This window comes from Pongo abelii, chromosome 1 (assembly GCF_028885655.2).
Source record: "Pongo abelii isolate AG06213 chromosome 1, NHGRI_mPonAbe1-v2.0_pri, whole genome shotgun sequence".
Taxonomy (NCBI): domain Eukaryota; kingdom Metazoa; phylum Chordata; class Mammalia; order Primates; family Hominidae; genus Pongo; species Pongo abelii.
In genome coordinates, this window is record NC_071985.2 from 197979299 (window position 1) to 197996501 (window position 17203).

Consider the following 17203-nt stretch of genomic DNA (forward strand, 5'->3'; position numbering starts at 1 on the left):
TCACCAATGAACATTTATTGAGTGTCCACATGTGCACAGCTTTGAACTTGGCGATCACAGAACGCACTGGGGGAGGGAAGTGGGGAGGGAAGCAAGGGATCAAGTGTGTGTGTGTGTGTGTGGGGTCCCCCTGGGTTTATAAGAAAGGTAGTCCCTGCTGGAGCCGCCAGTCGCGTCTCTGCAGAGAGGAGTCATAGCAGGGGTGGGAGTTAAAGCCAGGCACCACGGTGGCAGTGGGGTGCAATCACTGGGGAAACATGCGGATTCTGGGGAAGTGTCCCTCCTGTTCCTGGCTCCAGCCAGGCCAGATGGCACCAGGGGGACAGGAATCAGATGCTCAGGTGTCCAAGCAGGGATAAGGACAGGCAAAATAAATAACCCCCCCAACCCCCATCGTCACTCTGCTGCAACACGACACAAAGGTTTAAAGATCTGGGCCCAAAGACTCCTGGGTCCCTTCAAGCAAGCTCAGGTGGAAGAAGGTTTCCCCACCCCCTACCAGGCCTGTCTGCCCCAGGTTGCCCTAGGATGGGGGCAGTTCAGACCCTGGGTCACCGAAGTTGATAGGAAGAACTGCGATATCAATGGCCTAAGCCTGCTCTCTGCCCAAGGGAGCCAAGGGCAAGAGCCAAAGGGCCAATTTAAAGGACGTGGACCTGGGGGGCCAGAGGAGGCACCACAGCCAAGGGGAGCCCACGCCCTGGCCGGCAGGGCACATGGGCTGAGGCAGTCTGCTCCTGCCAGCCCTGTCTTACCCTGGAGCCTCCCTCCTGCAGGGGAGCCAGACATTGGGCACAATGACATCTAGTGCCCCCCTCCCTGGGGGCTGCTCCAACCTTCCCCGGCCTGGCGGGGACAACCACGTTGATTTCCAAGCCGATCCCTGCCCCCACGGGGGCCTGAGGGGCGGAACGCAGTTCCTTACACTTGAGGGGTTGGCACCATGCCCTTGCCCTCAGAAAAGCCAGAAAGCTGGGGTGTTTTGGGGGGGAAGTCTGGGGAGTGGGGGGCCAGTTTGGGGGCTTCAGGGAAGATGCCTCCTCCCTCCTTCCCTCTCTGCCCGCCCCTGGGTCTGTCCCCGGTGGACACCCCTCAGGGCTCTGACAGGCACTGCTCCAAGGCAGCCATGCGGTAGTGGCTGGCCGTCTCCTCGCCCGCCTGCAGCCTCATGGCCTCCCGGCACAGCCGGTTGGCCCGCGCCAACTCCACCAGGACACCCTGATAGGCAGCCACCATCTCGGGCTTGACAGAGTTGGGGCTGACACTGCCTAGCAGCTGGAGCAGCTCCTGCGGCCAGCGGGAGCGCAGGGCAGCGGGGGCCAGCCAGGGCAGCAGCGGCACACAGCCGGTGAAGGCCTGCATGCCCAGGAACCAGAGCTCCTGCAGGTCGGCCCAGATGCCCTCATACTCAGGGGACAGGGCTAGCACTGCCTGGTCTGAGCCCGGGGTGGCCCGCGCCACGTGGGACTGCGATAGGAAGAGGATGGCAGCTGCGAAGAACCCTCGGGATGCTGGTGTTCCCTGAAGAGCTGCAAGGTAACGGAAGGAATGGGGCATGAATCGGACAGACCAGCTGCTGTGCCAGACCCTTCCCTATCCCTCTGTGTAGACACATGCAGGAGCCAGGGCACAGCCTGGAATCAGACTGCCTGCATTCAAACCCTGCCTTAGATGCTCACTGTGTGACCTTGGGTAATTAACTTTTTTGGGTCTGTTTCTTTACTTGTAAAATGGGCCAATAGTGCTCATCTTAGAAATTTGTTGTGAGAATTAAATGTGATCATCTTGGTACACTCAACCACCAAGACCTCTACCGGCACAGGAGGTGGGGGTGAGTCACAGGGTCAGATGGGAGAGAGAACCCCTCAGGGTTCTGGACACAGAGCTCAGACACAGGTTAAGGGAGTTGCACCATTTGATCCTTGGGCCAGAAGAGGGCGCCAGAGAGGAACATGAGCAAGTGAGCCTGCTTTGCTTACAGGCTGTTCAGCGGGGTGACCCTCACACTGCAGGTGCTCTCCAGGAAGCTGTCAACCTAACCTGGTGGTATTTGAGGGTGAGCTAGAACTGGGACCATGAAATTGGGGGCTGCAGAGATGCAGCCTGGGACTGAGAGTGCAGAGTGGGCTCCTGGTGTACAGGGATGTGCACCCCTTCCCATGACTGGGTACCCTGCTGGGAACCTCTCAAAAGGAACACAGAGGCAGTGGAGGGTACGGGCACGTTATGCCCTGTTCCCAGGCATCTGCTCAGCTCCTCCAACCTGACAGATGGGGCACAGGGAACAGGCAGGGACAGAGGGACGCAAGCAGACACCCACGGCCAAAGTGGGAGACACAGAGGGCTGCCAGGGGCTGGAGGGGACGTCCCTCCCCCTGCAAACAGCCAGAGTGAGGCAGAGGTAGGGAGAAGGTGTGCATAGAGGGACACCAAGTGCTGAAGCCTGTCACTGATGGGGGTGAGGTACCGAGCAGAACAGAGAAAAACATCAATGGAAGGAAGTCAGGTTTCTGACTCAAGGCCTGGGTGGGGGCGGCTCCACCTTGAAAACACTGGATTCAGATTCCTCTGGATGCCAGGGATTCCAGGTGCCTATGCCTGTGCCTGTGAGCAGGTCTGTACTTAACACCCACCAGACTTCGCCTTAGAAGTCTTCAGAAGAAAGAGAATGTTAGCATTTTGGGAAGAACGGTGGGGGTGGGGGATGGAGATACACTGCAAAGATTTCCTCTTGCTTAGAAAATGCTGCAAAACCATCTTCTAAATGGTGACTTTTGCCCCAAACACAGGAGGTCCACCCAGGTCTTCCGCCCTCACCCATTAGGACTGGATCCCCAGTTCTTACCTGGAGAGGTGCTAAGGAGCCGGGCCATGAGGAGCCCCAGGGTGGCCACATTAGCAGCCAGAAGCAGCCTTCCCTGTTGCTGCACTAGTGCTGGTAGCGACGTCATGAGGGTGTTCATAAGAGATGTGAAGCAGGCGTCACGCCTGGAAAAGAAAGGGGGGAAAGATGGAGGTAGGTGGGGGTCTAGTACAGCCAAATCAAGCCCTTGGCAAGAAATTAGGCAGTAGGGTGAATAATTAACTTTGGGCCCCAAACATAGCATCTGGGGGGCAGAGATTGGAGCAAGCAGACATGCTGAGATAGTACCTGGGGGTTCCAGACATGCCGAATCCCTTGTGCGGGGCTGGCTATGTCTACTCTGAGACCCCCATGCTACCACTAACAAATCCATGGGCATGGGGGGCAAAGTAGGAGACTGAGAATTGAGGCAATTGGGCAGCCTCCTTTGCCTCCTCCGGCCTCCTCCCCCACCTCTCCCGAGCCCCTCACTTGATCAGCCCCGGTGCGGTGACCACAAGGTTGAGGAAGATGTGGCAGCAGGTCTGCAGGCCAATCTCCACGCTGTCAGGCAGCACCGAGGTGTCGTGGCCAGGGGATGTGAGTTCCCACTGCTGCAGGAAATACTTGCACAGAAGCGAGGGGGCCCCTTCCTTGATCAGGATCTCCCGGGGCCCATCTTCAACGGTCAGGTGGCACCAGCCAGGCAGGAGAAGCCTGGGGATGTGGAAGGGACAGACGTGTGTGGGATTGGGAGAGATGAAGGCACACAGATTCCCTTTTTAGGGCACCTTGCCTAAGAGAAATGGAAGTAGGGGAGAAGGACACATCCTCGCAGGTACCACAGAAAAAGTACAAGCTTCAGAGTCGCACAACCCAGGACCAAACTTGGGCTCTGCCACAAAGTGTGACTGTGGGCAAGTGACTTTAATCTGTATGAGCTTCAGTTTCCTAATCTTTCATATGTGAACGAGACTTCTGTTAGATTTACCACGTGGACCAAATGAGATCATTTTGGTAAAGGGTATAGCAAAATACCTGGCTCGTAGTAGGTGCTCAATAAGTATAAGTTCTCTTTTAACTGAGAAATCTGGGGTTGGCAAGTGACACCTGGCAGCCGAGGAGTCCTGTGGGAACAAGCCCCCCAAAACAGAAATAACCCTAAGGGAAATCTCATGGCCCAATCAGGAAGCCTGGCACAGCTCAGTTTGTGGGGAGGGGTGTCCTTGTGTTAACGCTTTTCGGTAGAATGATCTAGCTGGACAGACTGTAACTACAGACTCACCGGAGAGCGTCTCCTGGCCAGGTGGGCCCTGGGGTGGTGGGGGAGATGGCCAGGTTGGCCACCTGCTGGGAAAGGTCATTGGCCTCCTCGGCCTCCTCGTAGAGGGTCTTGGCATAGCGGACGAGGAAGGGCAGCAGCTGGCACACCTCCTTACGCAAGGATGAGGTCTCCTCGGCCAGCCAGGCACCCAGGATCCGCACCGAGGCAAACACAAAGGGCTCCTTCTGCTTCTCTGACCCCACCTGTTGCCACAGGACCCCCTTGAGATGGAGCAGGACCAGGGACCCTCCCTGCCTTGCCAGAGGCCAGCCAGCTAGAAATAATACAACTAGAAGGAAATTCTGGCCTGTGAGCCTTTCAAAGGCAGGCCCCAACCTTTATTCTGTCCCATTAACACAGCACCTAGCATGTGGTAGGGACGCACACAAGGGACTGGCACAGAGTGAGCCAGGCCCTCCACGCACGTCTGTTGAGTGAACTGGGCCTGAGTGAATTGAGTGGCATGCCCCCGTACTCGCTGAGGCTCCAGTCACATCTCCCTAACTCCCTACCTCTGGAGTGTCTCAAGGCTAGAAGGAAATTCACAGGTCAAAAGCTAAGTTAAACACCCTTTACAGCAGCTCTGACCTGGGGCGGGAGGGCAGGTTCCTGGCTACTGTGTAACTGCTCCCAATGGTGGGAGTGAAGGGATGCTCTCTTTTGGGCTAAGTCAGAAAAAAGACATGAGCTTAGTGTGGTGCATGGAAAATATGGCTGGTGAGCTCGGTGGCTGGAGCAGGCCATTAAAGAGACCAGAATCATGACTGAATCCCTGTGGGACAGGACAGCTGGCCTCTCAGGCGGGCAGGCAGGAGGGGATATAGGGGAGGCAGGCACACTGATCTAGCCAGACCTCTACAGAGGCCAAGAACCAGGCAGCCCTGCTTCTCTTCCCTGCACCATTAGAAGTTCGGGTGTGTGCGTGTATAAAACAATGCTATGGAGTGAGCAGAACAGACTGCTTCAATCTTGTGTGCATGTGTTGGGGAGAGGTGTGTGGCGTGTAGTGTGTGTGTATTGGGGGGAGCGTTTGAGTGGGAGGTTACTGTGTTGTGTGTGTGTGCGTGTGTGTGTGTACTGTGATGTGAGTGCACATATGGTGTGTGGTATGGTGCTTGTGTGGAGGGAGGGGGAGAGAGGGAGGTTGGGCCGCACGCTACTCCCTGGAGTGCTGGCTACAGTATCAGCTTGTGTGGACATGCAGCTTCGCTGTCTCCCCATTATTCTCCTCCCCCTTGCCTCCCAGCTCCAGCACTGGCTCCCCCCATACTGGGCCCCCTCTGTGGGTCACTGCACCCTCACCTGCAGCAGGTAGTGGATAACAGCCCCTATGGCCTCCTTCATGACGCTCACGAGCTGCACCTTCTGTGGCTCCTTAAGCAGTGACTGCTCACAGCGAGTGCATTCCTGGATCCCCAACTCCATGAGGGCATAGCAGGCGGTCACCACATCCTCTTTCACCTCCGCGCCCGTCTCCTCCAGTGCCAGCCGCACTTCCACGCACGCCAGATTCACCAGCAGGGCCAGGAACTTGCTCCCGGAGCTGCCCGCCGGGATCCAGTCAGAGCCGCAGGCGTGTGCCAGGCGGGCTGCCAGCTTCAGTGCAGGGTTGCGCTGCCAGGAGCTCAGCTTGCTTCCCAGGATGCGTGCCAGCCCGGCCTGCAGATCCCGGTAGCATTCAGGGGGCACGGTTGTCGGGGGCAAAAAGAGGGGCAGCAGCTGGCAGAGCTCAAACTTGCTGGCATCCTCAGCTTTCTGGAAATCCTCACTGAGGCCCCGCAACACGGCCAGCAGGTCGGGCTCTGCCTCCTTCCAGCACTGTGTCTCCGCAGCAGCCAGCAGCCCCACCAGGAGTGCCAGGGCCTGGTCAAAGCCATAGCCGTGCCCCAGGTATGCCTGGCATAGGGCAGACACAGTGCCACCAGCAATAAGGTGCCGAGGCCCTCTGGGTGTGCCTGCTACAGCCGTCAGGCACTGGTAGGTGTCATCAATCATGGAGCGGCGGGCAGCATCGTCCGGGTCCCCCCGAGCTGTGAGGAAGGTGCTAAGAATGGGAATCTTGTTCAGGACTTGGGGATGGGCGGCCAGTTCAGGGTCACTGCAGAAGCAGGCCAGCAGGGCCACGCCCAAAGCCCGCAGAACATGGTCAGGGCAGCCATCTGGCGCCTCCTTGGTGGTCAGGAGACGATTGGGGAAGGTGAAGCCGACAGCATCGAAGATCCGCCGCCGAGTTTTGGCATCTATGTCACCTGCTTTGACTGCCTTGGTCACCTATAGGGGGTATGTGCTATCATCAGGATGAAAGGAAGAAGTGGCAAAGACTGTCCCTCTCCTGCATCCCGGGGCACTGAGGACTAGCAAGATGAGGTTATGCAACAGGACTCATCTGGGGTCATTTCATCCAGCTCCTTTTTTCTCCTTAGAGGCAGATAAATGTGACCTCTGGGATCCCTCTCATCTGTGACTGTCCCATGGAAGTGAGGTCTAGTCTTCCTCAACCATTCATTTGAGCATTTCAACACCTGGCCAGTTGAGAAGTTCTTCCTGATGTCTAAATGCCCACAACCTGGGATGGAAGGGGCTTAGAACTCAGTGTTTAAGATCTCCCAAGGATTTAAAGTCCTTCCTTAATTGCTCCCTCCAGAGAAGTCCCTGATCCATTTCTGCCACCTTCTCAGGGGAAATGGCTCCTGTGTCTCGCCGCTCCGCCTGTCAAAACATTTCCCCTTACATTTCACCTAAACACCTCCTCTGCTGCAGTGTGAGCCCTTGACTCCAGAGCCTTCTCCTTGTTGCCATGGCAAACAAGCAGCGGCTGTACTCCCTCCTCCCTTCACCCCCCACACACAACCCCCCCTTCCTAGCACTGCAGCTTCTGCTCTGCTGTCCCCAGCTTGGGTTCTTCCAAAAAGGCTAAGCCCCGAACTAGCTCCCATTCCTTAACCTACCTACTGCCATCCTGGCCTTCCCCTAGGACCCCTCCCCAGCCACTTCCAGCCCTGCTACTCTCTCCAGGCCCAGAACAACCATCCCCAGCCGTCAAGTACTCTGCACTAGTTACTACCTGCTGCTGTTACCCTATGAGTCAGCTCCCATCTGCTCTGGGACGCCCCAGAAAACAGACCCAGGCAGCCCCTAGTGCCACAGCCTTATTCAGTCCCATTCTCCCCTTTGCCCCCATTCTCAGGGGGAGCAAGAAAGAGCACAAAGGTAGGGGTCTTGGGCCTTCTTTGGTGCCTCCAGGGTTGCTAGCACTACGTACATATCCTTGGGGACTCACTGACCCCATTCCTTGGGGGCCCAACCACCCAGCCCTTCCCACCTCCCAATTTTCAGCCAGTTCCTTACTAGCAGCAGGGCTGCAAACTGCTCACTGTCATTCTTGGCCTCACGGAGGGCTCCCAGGTAGCGCTCCAGGGTGGGGTTTCGGCCCTCTGCCTGGTTCAGAGCTGGCTCGCAATCTGAGGCCATGATGCTCGCCTTGCCCAACTGTGAACACAAGAGGGACTGAGCATCCCTCTGCAGAGGAGGGACGGGGGTGGGGTGGGGGTGAGAGTGGAGGATGGAGGGAGGGAGGGATTAGCACACAGGGAGGGGAGGAGAGAATGTGGAGGGGTGGACTCCTCAGGACTGACCTCCCCCCAGGAAGCCCCTTAAGGGGCTGGATCTGCAAATCCTTAGGGATAAAGAAGGGACCCTGGTCCAAGGTCACCTCCAGAAAGCGGGAAAGAAGGACCATGCATGCTGCTGCTCAGCTGGACAGCTCTCCTCACCAGTCTCCTGGGGGTGGGCGGGGGCTGGCCCCACTGCTCAGCTGTCCCCCTGGCACCAGAGGCTGGGTTTTATTTCCCTCCACAGGGACACAGAGGGAGTGAGTGGTGAGGACAGACAGGGAGGAATGGAGACATACATGGGTGAAGTTCGATTATCCGGACTCAGGCTGACATGGGAGAAAAGGACACCCTAGGCTTCCTTTCCCCTCCCTTCTTCAGAGGCAGAGAGACGCTTCAGAAGTGAGAATACAAGATGCTCAACAGGGAAGGCTTGGAGGCCCCTTTGGGGACCCCACCCCTCCAGCCAGGGCTCTCAGTCGCCCCCGCAGGCTCCTTGCCTCCTCTCCTTTCCCTCCCTCGGGTAGAGGCTGCAGCAGCAGCAGCAGCAGCAGCAGCAGCGGCAGCAGCAGAATTAACCCCTTGCGCTCCCTCTTCTCGCCCTCCCCGTCCCGCTACCAGCCTGTGGATGCCGGCAGGGGCTGGAGAAGCAAGAGGGGGTCCCGGATAGTTCCCAGGACAACGGAGAATCCAAAAGCCGGATAATCGAAGCGGGGCTGCTGAGATGGGGAGATGAGAAGGGGAGGAGGGTTCCTGGCGGTCACCACCTGTCCCGCCGCAGCCAGGTCACAACACGACATTGATGAAGTCACGACAGGGCGGCGATGAGATCACACTTCACGATGGCGCGGTGATGTCACGGAGAGATCACGTCAAAATCACGACATGGGAGACAGCCCCCAAAGATGACAGGGCAAATTAAAAAAAAAAAGATATATATTGAAAAGGGCTGTGACAAAATGGAGTCTCGACAGGGCACGATGGTGTCGCGATATGGCGCGATGGAGTCGCGATAGGGTCCCCGGGGTGTGTCGGCATCGATCAGCGCCGGCTCGGAGAGGCCCCGGCTGGGATGCAGGGGAGGGCCCGAAGGGGGCTGAGCTCACCAGGCTGCGGCCCCGAGCGGCGAAGTCTTCTCCCAGCGCGATGCTCCGGGAGCCTCGGGCCGCTGCTCACGCCGCGTTGCCCACTCCTGGCTCCAGGCTGCTGCAGCTCCACCCCCACCCCCGCACCGCTCTTGACCAATCCGCGGCTGCTTCACTCCGGGCTCTGGCCAATGGCAAGTCAGGGCGCTAAGCAGTAGGGGGTGCCGCCGTTGCCGCCATCTTGCTTGTGGGCATTGCCCGAGTCTGGGGCCTGGGGCTCGAGCGAAAGAGGGAAGGTGCAGGCTGCCTTTGGAGAGCGGGCGGCGAGAGGCTGGGGGCCCAGATTCCTTCGCTTGTGCGTAGTTTTACCCGCCCAGCACTGCCCCTCCTCCCCCTTGGTCTCGCGGCCGGCATTGCGCTTCCCGGGGGAGGGGCGGGAGGGCTTGGTTAGCATGGAGAGTGTGTTTCCGGGTCGGTCCCGGGGAGGTGGGAGGAGGCGGCGTTTCCGGCCGCCGTCGCTGTCCAGGGAGGCTGAGGCGAGAGGTAGCTGTCCGGGTGGGGAGCCCGCACTACCTTCTTCCTCTTCCTCCTCCTCTGGGTGAGGGGAGCGAAGGTTGGGGGTCCCCGAGCCCATGGACCAGGAGGAGGCGGAGGCCGCCGAGAGCCGGGGCCCCGCTATGTGGCCCTGAGCCCCGGTAGGTGGCCGGGGGCGGCTGGCTGCCAGGCCGAGGACCATGGGCTCAGGGGAGGGGCAAGCGGGACGGGCGATGCCAGCGGGTGCGCTGGCCGGATGTTGGGTCCGGAGGTGGCGCCCCTGTCTCGGCCAGGGCAGCCAGCTGCTTCTGTCCTTGTAGGTGCGCAGCTTGGGTCCCAGGCTGAACCCCGCTTCTCTCGGGCCTGGGCCTAGTCCTGCAGCTCCCTCCATCCCCTGACAGCCAGGCAGACAGCCGGGGTTCGGGGCGCTGCCGTCCTTCTTCCACCTTCGACCTCTGCAGCCTAGACTTTAGTTGCTGTCTCTGATGTTTGGTCTCCCCACCGAGATAGAAAGTTGATGCAGAATGAAGAGGGGACGGGGTTGAGCACGGTGTGTCCATTATAATGTGAAACCTGCCTCATCCAGGATTTTGAAAATTATGCTCCACAGAGGGTCCTGTAGTGGCTGCAGTGAGCACAAAGGTGAAATGAAGGAAGTCAAAATTGATAACCTCTGGAGGGATTCCAGGAACTCTTTGGCTTCTGGTCTCATAGTGGTTGTGTCCAACTGACAGTAGTTGCAGTTAGTGAAGAGCATTAGCTGACTCTCCTTGTGCTCTCTCCTGTGATTAACAGACTGAAAACTAGGAACAAATTGGAAAGACGACCTTCCAGAACAATCTGTTCATTTTTCCAGCTATTTGGAAAACAGTGTCTGCAAATATAAGCAAAGCTATTCATGGCAGTCTGTTCTGTAACTTTCCCAAATATCTGAGACTTTTTAAAAAAGAGCTTTATTCTCGATTACTCATACCAACTGAATAGGCTGTTTGAGACGTGCTCCATCGTTGTTCAAACATATCTTATCGCTGTGTACATAAATGGAGTTCCACGTATGTAGTTGACAGACTGAACTATGATACATCCCCCATCAACCTGAAGTATTAAGTAAACATTACCCCCTGCTCTGTCTGAACAGCTGCTGCAACAGAGAGTGCTTTTATTTTGGGTGTACTTGTAACGCCCTAAATGCCAGAACTATTGTGAGCTTTTCTAGATTTTCATTTGTCAAGTATTGTGGGGGTGTGTGTTCTCTCCCTGGGTTGTTACCCTTTGATTCAGTAACAAACTATTTGGATCTTGTGATGTGTTGTTGTTCTTGCATTTGGTCAGCAATCCTTTAACTGGACCCTAGCAGTGATTTGTGCCCTTAGGCAATTATAGGTTTCAGAGGAATGACTGGTTAGGAGTTCAAATGAAATTAACTCTGCCTTTCTCTTAGACGCAGGATTTGTTAGACATGGCACTTCTAATCAGCTTGTTAGTCCAATGGTGTTTATTACTCCATTTTTCAAAAGCTATTCATTTCTTTTCTGCTTCTCCCACCCACCTGTCAGGCTATTGATGACAGCTGTTGAGTCACCTTGAGTTTTAAATCCTTTTGTGGTAGGCAGAAATGTGTTGGGTAAGATTCATACACACACATACACGCACACATGCATACTCACTCGTTCTGTCTTGGGAGGCTAGAGAAGTTGCTGGATGTACTTTCTAACTTAGGCTTCATTTCATAATCTCTTGAACATGTCTCTGGCCCACACACCTCCTTTCTGCCCCCTGCTCCCTGAAATACAACTACAAAATAACTAGAAATAGGAATGGATGGAAGTGAATGAGAACGATGAAGTCCTTCAGATGCGTGTGGTTCTGCAAAAGCCTTTTCTTGGGTGGGCTGCACCTTAGTTTTGCAGCTGTGTGTATGTCTGTGTCTGTTTCCTGGTATTAGTCAGCATTGGTATCCAGCCCAGGCAATGCTGATCTCCCTGTATGCTGGCCGTGGGATAGGAGTTAGGGGTTGGCAGCCTGTGTCATTTGCTGGATGTAGATGACAGGTACATAGTTGGACAGAAGTTTTTGAATTGCTTCTTCAGAACTCAGTCAACCCTCATAATGTTGCCAATATTTATATACTAATTTAGACAGTATAGCAAAGTTTTATATGAGGGAAGAAATTTATGGTAAATGAGTTTTTCTGCTGGAAGAGACCTAAATAATCCAGCCCCTAGATTCTGGAGTAGCCAGCATAGTGCCTGACATAAATATTTGTTGAATGCAGGGATTGGGGTGGGTAGCATTGAGGTGTAAATTGAATAGATTTTCACGATAATAGTGGTGGGCGGGGACAGTAGCAGACTGGAGAGTGCATGCCTTGCCTAAAGACATTTGCATTCAGAAATTTTAAAAATACTGGGCCAGACATAACCCTCAGGTTACTTTACCTCTGAGGGTGCAACCTCTTCTCCTCAAAAGTAAGAAAGTGTGTTTGGTCAAAGTCACAAATCTATTAGTAGCAGAACTGCAACTAAAACTCAGATCTTCTTGTCTGCAGGCTGGTGCTCTTTCGATTCTACCACATAGGTGATTTACTGTTAGATTAGAAAAAAAAAAGGAATATAAAGTTTTAGTTTTCAGTGGATTCATTTGATATCCCTTGCTGTGTTGTTATTCTGATAATTATAGGCTACCTCAAAGCCCAGGTTTAAAATTTATAGGCAGGGTTGAGCCATTAAAGACAAACTTGAAATTTTTCTTTCCCCTAATCTGTCATATTTTCTAGCATTCCACATTTCCAGGAATTAATTATTAATTACTTGGCATGTAATTTCTTCTCTTTCTGTCCTTCTAGTGTACTGGTTCTGCCTGTCTGGAGGGCCATGGAGAAGAGGCTGGGAGTCAAGCCAAATCCTGCTTCCTGGATTTTATCAGGATATTATTGGCAGACATCTGCGAAGTGGTTGAGAACCCTGTACCTGTTTTATACTTGCTTTTGCTTCAGCGTTCTGTGGTTGTCAACAGGTACCATTTTCTTTATAGATTTAAGATTTTTTTTTTTAGAAAAGGGCACTTTATGTGAGTCCTTCAGTTCATTTTAAGGACTATTAGGAGGCAGAAAAGCAATCTGCCAATTGACAGAAATGGTCATCCTTTTGGTTAATACTCAGTCTGTTGGGTTTATTTATTTGTTTTGTTTTGGAACCAGAATTTAAATTGGATTCTTTTTCATAAGGGAGAATTGGCACAACTGTTTTAAGACTTGATAAAAGTCAACTGGGTATTTCTACTTAATGACTATAAAACCTTGAGCAAATTACCTATTATCTTTGAGGAAGGGTTATATCTACCTCATGGTTTGATTTGAGGGATAGTATAATTAAAGCATGTAGCACAGCACTCAGCATGGGTGCTTAGTCTTGCTATTTGCCCAGGCTGGTCTTGAACTTCCTTTCCTTTCCTAAAGGAATCTACACTTGTGGGAAAAATGCGTTCCTTACTTTTTCCATAGCAAGGGGCTATGTTGATAGATTTTGTAGACTGTGCTTTCCTCCTAGAGATTATTTCACCATGGTAAAGCCTCTTGCCGGGAATCAGTGCCAAGAATGCTAAATTTCAAAGGAGAATGCCCTTTCTTTCTTTCTTTCTTTCTAAGTTCTTTTGTTGATATTGTGCTTTCATAGTATGAGTGTGAGAAAACAGCAATTTGAGAAAGATTTCTGAGTATGCTGCCATTCTGGCCAGTGACCAAAAACCTTCTGCTGTAGAGACCACCGTCTGGGATAACTAATCAGCCTTTTTCCCTTATAATTACAAAGATTTCTGTTGCTTTCCTAAAGGAATTGGTGGTCATGATTTTGAGACCCTAGTAATTATTGTATTTAGCAATTTCAGTAACATCGGCTTTGGGGTTTTTATTGTCTTGCAGTGATGGTTGATGATTGCATAATTATAGCAGTGGAAGTTGTACTTGACAGAAAGCTGATCTACATGTTTTTTTTTTACCCCAGATGATGCTTTGCTGGGACAGCTGACTATTTCAGGTCAACATTTTATATAAGATCATTACAATTAAATAAGTAATTGATTTAGCACCATCAGAGTAGGGAAAAATCACTTCTTTAAAAAAAAGAGATGGGGTCTTGTCACCCAGGCTGGAGTGCGATGGTGCGATCATAGCTGCCTGCAGCCTCAAACTCCTGGGCTCAAGCTGTCCTCTTGCTTCAGCCTCCAGGCATGAGCTAGTATGCCTGGCTAATTTTTTTTTTTTTTTTTTAAGACAGTGTCACTCCGTCACCTAGGCTGGAGTGCAGTGGCACAATCTCGGCTCACTGCAAACTCTACCTCCTGGGTTCAAGCGATTCTCCTGCCTCAGCCTCCCGAGTAGCTGGAATTACAGGTGCACACCACCACACCCGGCTAATTTTTATATTTTATAATTTTTATATTTTAGTAGAGGTAGAGTTTTGCCATGTTGGCCACGCTGGTCTCAAACTCCTGACCTCAAGTGATCTGCATGCTTCGGCCTGCCAAAGTGCTGAGATTACAGACCTGAGCAACTGCACCCGTCTGCCTGGCTAATTTTTACATTTTTTTAAGAGATTGGGGTCTTGCTGTTTTGCCCAGGTTGGTCTCGAACTCCTGGCTTTAGTCGATCCTCCAACCTTGGCCTACTGAATAGCTGGGATTGCAGGCACCAACCACCATGCCTGGTGTAAATCACATTTTTTGAAGCACACCTACCACATACCAGACTCCTAATTATAAACATTACATACCTTATCTCATTTAATCTTCATGATAACCCAAAAATAGATAGTTTTTTTCTCATTTTATAGATAAGGAAATTGAGGCCTGGAGAGGCAAAATGACTTGGCCAACGTCACACAGCAAGAACATGATGGAGCTAGGATTCTAAATCCAGGTTTGTCCACTGTAGAGCTCATACTCTTTCTCTTCTGGTACTCTGCCTTCCAACCACAGGTGATGTTTTGGAGGACCAAAGGAAATTTTTTTTTCTTTTTTTGAAACGGAGTCTCACTCTGTCGCTAGGCTGGAATGCAGTGGCGCGGTGCGATCTCTGCTCACTGCAGCCTCCATCTCCCGGGTTCAAGTGATTCTCCTGCGTCAGCCTCCCGAGTAGGTGGGACTACAGGTGCGCGCCACCACACCCAGCTAATTTTTGTATCTTCAGTAGAGACCAGGTTTCACCATGTTGGCCAGGATGGTCTCCATCTCTTGATCTTGTTATCTTCCCATCTCGGCCTCCCAAAGTGCTGGGATTACAGGCGTGAGCCACCATGCTGGGCGGCAATTTTTTTTTTTTACCCAGTACCATGGTAAGCAGCTTGTTATTTGAGGGATTCAAAGTATAGAGGATGAAGAAGCAATTCCAAGTCTTTCTGTGCTTTCCAATCTAGCACTTGGTTAAACAGCATTGTAGGCTCATTGTGCAAGTCTTTATAACCTTGAGCTTGGTGCTTAAAAACAGCACCCTAATTAAGTATAGAAGTGCAAAGGTAGTGGTGTTAGGAGTAGTTCTGGTGGGGATTAGGTTATGCCAGTTCTATTTTAGAAAAATTTGGAGCTTTTATCATGGAAATTAAAAGATCAAGAGCCATGTGTGTTCAAATTGAGGGAACATGCAAGCAACATGTGACAGACATATTTGTTAAATACTTTGATTTAATTGGAGCTCCTTCCCATTTTTTTTTAAAGGAATATCCTAATAGAAAAAATAAAAAGGGCTGGGCACGGTGGCTCATGCCTGTAATCCCAGCACCTTGGGAGGCCGAGGCGGGTGGATCACCTGAGGTTAGGAGTTCAAGACCACCCTGACCAACATAGTGAAATGCTATCTCTACTAAAAATACAAAAAATTAGCCGGGCGTGATGGCATGCACATGTAATCCCACCTACTCAGGAGGCTGAGGCAGGAGAATCGCTTGAACCTGGGAGGCAGAGGTTGCAGTGAATCAAGACCGCACCATAGCATTCCAGCCTGGCCAGCAGAGTGAGACTCCATCTGAAAGGAAAAAAGAACAAATAAATAAAAGGCATAAACAGAGTGCCATAAATAAGAAATTAAAATGAATATATTTAAAATGTTCATTCTCATTACCAATCAAAACGACAGATTAAAATGAGATATCCTTTTAAAGCTATCATATTGATGAAGATTAAAGTAAAAATATCTAGTGCTGCCAAGGGGTGATGTGGTTGTCCTCATACAGTGCTGAGGAGTTTGAACAGATAACTTCTTGGCATAAATATCAAGAGCCTTAAAAAAATTCATATTTTTTGACTTAATTCTTCATTTAAGAATTTATCTGAAGGATACATTTAGATAGTTGTGAATGAGAGCACTCATCAACACTCATTTATTCTGTGCTGCAAAATATTGCTAAAACCTGCTTAATTATAGGAGAGTGGTAAAATCTTTGCATCTCCACACGGTGGGATACTATCCAGTCTTAAATTCATATTTTAAAAGAAAAGCTGGGTGTGGCGGCACATGTCTCTAGTCCCAGCTACTCGGGGGCTAAGATGGGAGGGTTGCTTGAGCCTAGGGGTTTGAGACCAGCCGGCAACATAGTGAGGCCCTGTCTCTTTAGAATTAAAAAATGTTTAATAATTAAAAAAAAAAGTACATGGGAAAATGCTCCTAATATTAAATGATAAAATCAAATTATGCAACTACATATTCAATATGGCGTCAATTTTGTGAAAAGAAGAAAAAATTATGTAATACAAAACAGTCTGAAACAAGATGTACAACTAAATATTTATCTATTTTTTTTGACTAGAGGAATTATTATCTCTTTATATTTTTCTGTGTTTTCTAGGCCTTTCTTTGGTAAACTTGTATACCTTTTTATATAAGGGGGAAAACAACCTACTTGAAAAAGCAACAACAAAATAATAACAGCAAAAACCTATTGGTGGGAGCCTGAGTCAGTATTTCTCTACTCATGAGTTTACTCAGTGTTTACCTGAGTGTTTACAGTTTTTTCCAGATAAAATACATTCTTGATTCCTGCTGTTATTTAGCTCATGGATTATTTCTGAAAAACTAACCAAATTAAGGCAGCTCTGCAGTTATCCTCCACTCCCGCTTCCCACTTGGGAGTTTGCTCCATCTTTGGTAGAGCCCCAGGCAACTGTTGACTTACACATGGTGAGCTTTTTTATTTCCACTTTTGGGTTCAGTGCTGAAGCCCTACTGTTAGAAAGCATTGATTACAATTTGATAAAAGATGGTCTGTCTGTGTTTTCCTTGTGTGCCATTGAATGGCTATTTTTCTGTTTAATTTTATTGTTAAGTGGCTTGAAAAATAGCGTTTTGGACCTGGGGATTCTCATCTGGAGACATATAGGAAGTGATCCTGGGAGTTTTGGAAATTCCTACAATAGATTATCAGCTTCTTGAGAGCAGACATGTTGCCTCTTTTAGTTATGCTGGATATTCTTAGCGGGTACCAAGGGCTTGGCACATAGTAGATGCATAAAATATTTGTTGACTGAATAAATTAATAAATTACCAATAAGGGAATTGTTCTTTAAGAACTAAGCTTTAAAAACAACAAAATCAGAGCAGAGATATGGAAAGGCACTTTAAGGAGACCAATGCCTTTGAGACCAACAAGATTGACTAAAATCTTAACAAATATATTAACACATACAAAGAAAGAATGTATGCATCTGAAGAGTTATGTGTGCATGTTTGTGGGGGATGCAAGGACCTAATTGGCCCTAGAAATCTAAAACAAGGAGAATCACTGAAGCTAATGTCCTTAGGCCCAAAGCTAACAATTGG

General features: G+C 50.8%; 2 protein-coding genes across 10 annotated transcripts in view; one reads left to right on the forward strand and one right to left on the reverse strand.

The window, feature by feature from the left end:
• On the reverse strand, positions 1–9102 carry NCDN (neurochondrin). Of its 3 annotated transcripts, XM_002811067.6 has the most exons (8): positions 8884–9102; positions 8545–8612; positions 7515–7655; positions 5469–6437; positions 4128–4369; positions 3335–3559; positions 2846–2988; positions 1–1529 (listed from the first exon to the last, which is right to left on the reverse strand). In XM_002811067.6, exons 2-8 carry the CDS (start codon positions 8575–8577, stop codon positions 1093–1095), a joined length of 2190 nt encoding a protein of 729 aa, XP_002811113.1. In that variant the 5' UTR covers positions 8578–8612; positions 8884–9102; the 3' UTR covers positions 1–1092. The 3 variants fall into 3 exon arrangements, with proteins under 3 accessions (XP_002811113.1, XP_054393973.1, XP_009250904.1); XM_054537998.2 differs by lacking the exon at positions 8545–8612 and having other exon boundaries at positions 8884–8970; XM_009252629.4 differs by lacking the exons at positions 8545–8612; positions 8884–9102 and adding an exon at positions 8077–8534.
• Positions 9103–9105: 3 nt separating this feature from the next.
• KIAA0319L (KIAA0319 like) overlaps positions 9106–17203 on the forward strand; it is a 126612-nt gene continuing 118514 nt past the window's right edge. For 2 of the 7 annotated variants that reach the window (XM_024249747.2, XM_063712766.1), the window contains exons 1-2: positions 9106–9217; positions 12242–12411. In XM_024249747.2, the coding sequence (XP_024105515.1) occupies positions 12270–12411 (142 nt within the window). In that variant the 5' untranslated portion in view covers positions 9106–9217; positions 12242–12269. 7 annotated transcript variants of the gene reach the window in all.